This window comes from Lutra lutra, chromosome 6, assembly GCF_902655055.1.
Source record: "Lutra lutra chromosome 6, mLutLut1.2, whole genome shotgun sequence".
Classification (NCBI taxonomy): Eukaryota; Metazoa; Chordata; class Mammalia; order Carnivora; family Mustelidae; genus Lutra; species Lutra lutra.
In genome coordinates, this window is record NC_062283.1 from 151,265,272 (window position 1) to 151,271,014 (window position 5,743).

Sequence of the window (5,743 nt, forward strand, 5' to 3'; positions counted from 1 at the left end):
CTTCCTGGGTGGGACGTAGGAGGGGCTCCCCTTCCACGGGCCAGCACCCGGTCGCCAGCCACCCCTGCCCCCACAGAGACTGGGAAATGCTTGGCTTTGCATCCTGGAAGAAAAAGAACATGGGTTTTGTTGGACGGTGTGGGCTCTTTGCCAGACTCCGCCCGGAATTCTCTAACCCAGTTACCCACAGATGTATTCCCTCTTATCATTCAAGTCTCAGAAAAAAAAAATTGTCACCTCTGCTCAGAGGTCAAAGTCACAACCCAATTTTAAAAGTGGCCCCTCACTTCGGGTGCCTGGCTGGCTCAGTCGTTGGGGCTCTGATTCTTGGTTTTGGCTCTGGTCATGATCTCAGGGTTATGAGATCGAGCCCCACATCGGGGTCTGTGCTCAGAGTGGAACCAACTTGAGTTTCTCTTTCTCTCCTTCTGCCCCTGCTCCCTTTCTCTCTCTCTAAATTGAATAAGTAAAATCTTAAAAAAAAAAAAAAAAGTGCCCCCTCACCTTACCTTCTATTGTGTTTTTTTAAAAATAGTCATCGCGGTTCAAAGTCCAGTGAGTTCCAAGACTAGAGCTCACCAGCAGAGAGAGAATTCCCCGGTGAACGGACGAGCTTTTCTTCTTTCCAGATTCAGAAATGGCTTCCACCTTCCATCTGCGAGAATGTGAACTGTCTAAACAAGAAGGGCAAAGCTATGGCTTCTTCCTGCGAATTGAGAAGGTCACTGACGGCCACCTGGTCCGGGTGGTTGAGAAAGGTAGCCCGGCAGAGAAGGCGGGCCTCCAGGATGGAGACCGAGTTCTTAGGATCAACGGTGTCTTTGTGGACAAGGAAGAGCATATGCAGGTTGTAGAGCTAGTCAGGAAGAGTGGGAATTCAGTGACTTTGCTAGTCCTGGATGGGAATTCCTATGAGAAAGCAATGAAAAAACAGGTAGACTTGAAAGAGTTGGGTCAAAGTCAGAAGGAGCCGAGTTTGAATGATAAGAAACTGCCCTCTGTGGTGAACAAAGGAGCACAGACTTGGACCCAGCCACGGCTCTGCTACCTGGTGAAGGAGGGGAACAGCTATGGCTTCTCTCTGAAAACTGTCCAAGGTAAAAAGGGAGTGTATATGACTGATATAACGCCTCAAGGTGTGGCTATGAAAGCTGGTGTCCTGGCTGGGGATCACTTGATTGAAGTGAATGGAGAGAATGTTGAAGATGCCAGCCACGAGGAAGTGGTGGCAAAGGTGAAGAACTCTGGAAGCCGTGTCATGTTCCTGCTGGTGGACAAGGAGACTGACAAACTCCATGCTGAGCAGAAGATAAAATTCAAGAGAGAGACAGCCAGTTTGAAATTGCTACCCCACCAGCCCTGGGTTGTGGAGATGAAGAAGGGAAGCAATGGCTATGGTTTCTATCTAAGGGCAGACCCAGAACAGAAGGGTCAAGTCATCAAGGACATAGATTCCGGAAGTCCAGCAGAGGAAGCTGGCTTGAAGAACAATGACCTGTTAGTCGCTGTCAACGGCCAATCTGTGGAATCCCTGGATCATGACAGTGTGGTGGAAATGATTAGAAAGGGAGGAGATCCGACTTCGCTGCTGGTGGTAGACAAAGAGACGGACAACGTGTATAGACTGGCTCATTTTTCTCCATTTCTCTACTATTAAAGTCAAGAACTACCCAATGGTTCTGTCAAGGAGGCTCCAGCTCCGATGCCGGCTCCCGCTCCTCCAGAAGTGTCAAGTCCAGATACTACAGAGGAAGTAGGAGATCATAAGCCTAAACTTTGCTGGCTGGTTAAAGGGGAAAATGGCTGTGGCTTTCACTTAAATGCCATTCAGGGTCAGCCAGGCTCCTTTGTCAAAGATGTACAGAAGGGCAGCCCCGCTGAGCTGGCGGGGCTGGAGGATGAGGATATCATCATCGAAGTGAATGGAGTGAATGTGGTGGATGAACCCTATGAGAAAGTGGTAGAAAGAATCCAGAGCAGTGGGAAGAATGTCACATTCTTAGTCTGTGGAAAGAAGGCCTATGAATATTTCCGGGCTAAGAAAATCCCTATTGTTTCCTCCATGGCTGATCCACTGGATGCCCCCACTGATTCCAAAGAAGAAACACCGGCAGAACCAGAGCACGACTCACACACAGCAAAAGAACGAGCGCACGGTACAGCCTCAGATTCTTCTTCCGATTCTGAAGATACAGAGATGTGATGAGAGCAAGTAAAGGCTTTGACCGACAGCTGTTTCTGGGTATTTAGTAGGAATCCTTTCCCGAAGAATGAGCTGCCACCCATTTACTGTTTCTGTTAGAGAGAAACTCCTCTGGGAACCGGTTCATCACGTGGGACTGTCTTCTGTTGTCATTTGTCTTGGGGGTGACTACTGCAATAGATGGCTTATTTATGGTCAACTTAAGGCAGGGACCAGATTCTTTTCATGTGATCTCTTTCAAGCTTCAGCTTCACTACATTTCTCTGTATGACGATTATCTCTTAATTTTATAGGCTCCCTGAGCACTAAAGATGATTCATAAATCTGTATATGTGAGAGCTGCTACAAAGTTCTGAGCAGATAAGCCTATTAAAACTATGCTTTTGTAAGAATGCTGTGGTTGCTAAAATAGATGCCATTAAGAATGCCTTTAGAGTACACTGGAATCTTCCCTGTTAGCTGATAACCTTAATAGTGCTTTTGTTTTTGGTAAACTTGCTTTTACACTTTAACTTTCATTTTGCCTCTAGAAACCCAAAACATAATAAAATTCGGAGTAAGATCTTAGAGACTTCCTGGTAATAAAACTCAGGATTTCTTTAAAACAAAACAAAACAAAACAAAAATAGTCATCGCTACCTGAAATGATCTTCCTCATTTACTTGTTTTGCTAGTTCATTATCTGTCCCTTCTTATTTCCACCTGTTGGTTGAGCACCACGTTCTACAAAAGGTGACCATCCGTCTTGCTCACCAGGGAAAGTGTCTGCTCTATTGTAAGTGTTCTGTAATCACCGTCGGAATACGTACTAGAAGGTGGAACCAAGTTCATGTTGTTACGGAAGCAAGATCACCTGGGACCATAGGCCAGAAGCACGAAGCTGATTCGTAAACAGAAATCTGATCACGCCACGTCCCTCCCAAACAGCTCATTAGCGGTATCCCCTGGCCAGTAACAAGTGGACCCAGTCCCAACTCCTAGCAACGGCGGTGGTCTGCAGCCCTCAGTAATGTGAGCCCGGCTAACACTGTAGAGTATTTGTTGAACACCTACTTTGTGCTGGGCACTGAGCTGAGTATTTTGAAGGGCAGGGCGGGGGGCAGTGATTCAGATAAGTAAACAGTTACAAAATAGTATGGTAAGTGCCATGTTAGAAAAAAATACAGCTTTGCACCAAGCACAGAGAAGACCAATTTCATTCCTGCCTCTTCCAGAAACATCCCCCTTATTCCACCTGAACGGAACGAGTCTGCTGCCCAACATGCGACTGTTTCCCACCTCCAGCTGTAGCTGTGCATGTTCTCCCTCCATCTGAAAGCCCTTTTCCTCCCTGCCGACCCTTCAGCATTCGTTTCAGATGCTACCTCTTTTCTGACATCTTCCCGGATTCCTCCTGGGAAGTAAGGTGTTTCTTCCTCTCTGCTCCTGCACCCTGACGACATTTACTAAAATCTCTCTTGTGCTGTGTTATAATTACACACTTGATACCTGCTTCATACTATCTCTGAGTTCCTTTAAGAAGGAAACTAAATCAGACATGTCTTCTTTAAGCACCTTACATAGTATCCATCACACAGCACTGAGCCATTGCTTAATGAATTCGGATATTACCAGGGAATTCTGCTTTTTCTCATGTCAGCATCCTGGACATGGGAGGGACAAAGGAACTTAGACAAATACATCTTTGGTATTACTTCCTTGAAATATGTATGTGTCCACTTCTAAGGGAGGAATGTATTCAAGAATAAGGCACCAGTGTCCATTTATTATGTACATTTATACAAACTTAACATGGGTGGCAGAGACTGGAACTTCATTCCCACTTCCTTCTCCCCACCAGCTTCTGCAGTGACATGCCTGCCTCGCAACGCGGCTTGGGGCCCAAAACCAGTGGGGAGGACCGACCAGCAGTGTCTTGCTTGTGGATATAAACTTCAGTCTGAGAAACGTCTCCGCACACATCATCTCACGTCGGAGCCACGCGCCCGGGAGGCAGGCAGAAGGCTGCGTTCTCTCCACCACGTCCAAGTGGGAAGCCTGTGAGCCGTTGCCTTGGGCTCAGGTCACGATCCCAGAGTCCTGGGCTGGAGCCCCGCCTGGAGGGCTCGCTGCTCAGCGGGGACAGCAGCGGGGACAGCAGCGGGGGTCTGCTCCTCCCTCTCCCTCTGACCTCTCCACCCCCTCCCCTGCCCATGCTCTGGCTCACTCTCTCAAATGCATAAATAAAACATCTTCTTAAAAAACGAAGTAGGGGGGAGCCCCTGGGGGGCTCAGTGGGTTAAGCCTCTGCCTTCGGCTCAGGTCACGATCCCAGAGTCGTGGGATCGGCCCCGCATCGGGCTCTCTGCTCGGCGGGGAGCCTGCTTCCCCTCTCTCTCTGCCTCCCTCTCTGCCCACTTGTGATTTCTCTCTCTGTCAAATAAATAAATAAAATCTTTTAAAAAATAAAATAAAAAACAAAGTAGGAAGCATGTATCCAGGTGACCTCCCTAAGCTCTAAGCGGCGGCCGGTGGGAACTGAGCTCCGGGGAGCCGCAGGCCAGGGAGGCGCCGCCGGTTCCGGGGGCGCAGCGCGCTGCCTAGTGGTGCCTGCGGACACGCACACGCGGAGCCGGAGCGGCGCAGCCCGCGGTTCCGAGGGGAGAGCCAAGCCCGCGGGAGACGCGTGCGGAGGCCTGCGCGCGCGAGGCCACGTTTGTTCGGGTCGCTTCTTTGAGGAAGCGGAAGACCGCAGGTGGGCTAGGGCAGGGAGGGAATAGGGGAAGTGTTTTCGAAGGAAGAAAACGTGTGTGCAAAGGCCCAGAGACATAGAAGTACCGCAGGCAGGCGCGCAGGGGAGGGGCGGGTGGGAGGAGGCTTGAAGCCGGTGCGGCAGGTGACCCAGGGCATTGTTCTGACTTATCGTACAGTCAGTGGGCAGCCACGGGTAGGTTTCAGCGGGAGAAAGACAGGGATGGAACGTGAATTGGAACTACTTGGACAGTAGAGAGATGGGAGGCTGTTGGCAAGATGCCCAAGCAGGTGAGTCTGATCTGCGCGAAGACAGGGTGGACATGGGGGTGTGTTCGAGAGATCCTTCCACGGCAGAAAGCCGGTGGGTCTGGGGGTTCTCTGGATATAGGTAATGGGTGAGAGCAAGACATTAGGAAGGATTCCATATTTTCAGCTTATAAATGTTGGAGAATGGTAATACTTATAATATGAAAAGAAAAAAACTGAATGGGTCAGGGAGGGGAGAGGGTAGGCAGTAAGCATTTGGTTCTGAGCTATTCTAGAAGCATGAGTCTTTGATGTGTCAGGAGCGACTGGTGGGTTTGAGACAGGGACACAGAATCGAGACTAACTTGAATGAAGCACATCCAGAAATGGATGTGAACCGTGGGGAGAATGTGGGGTAAGACGTAACAGACACAAAGGACCCCAGATATCACCTTCATTTAATAGATGAAAGGAAGCTAATGAGAACAGGAGAGAGTGGTGTCAGTCGATCCAAGAGAGATTTCTGAGAAGGGAGAAGCCAGGAGACATTTTCACAAGGAT

The 5,743-nt window shown here is 49.1% G+C and overlaps 1 protein-coding gene across 1 annotated transcript; it reads left to right on the forward strand.

Annotated features, from left to right (window-relative positions):
* The first annotated feature begins 587 nt into the window (after positions 1 to 587).
* On the forward strand, positions 588 to 2,592 carry LOC125103097 (Na(+)/H(+) exchange regulatory cofactor NHE-RF3-like). The gene has a single exon (XM_047734886.1). It carries the CDS (start codon positions 638 to 640, stop codon positions 1,655 to 1,657), a length of 1,020 nt encoding a protein of 339 aa, XP_047590842.1. The 5' UTR covers positions 588 to 637; the 3' UTR covers positions 1,658 to 2,592.
* Positions 2,593 to 5,743: the final 3,151 nt, after the last annotated feature.

Bases quoted from the DNA above. Each gene is read 5' to 3' on its own strand.
- LOC125103097 (XM_047734886.1), top strand. From the start codon at position 638: ATGGCTTCCACCTTCCATCTGCGAGAATGTGAACTGTCTAAACAAGAA.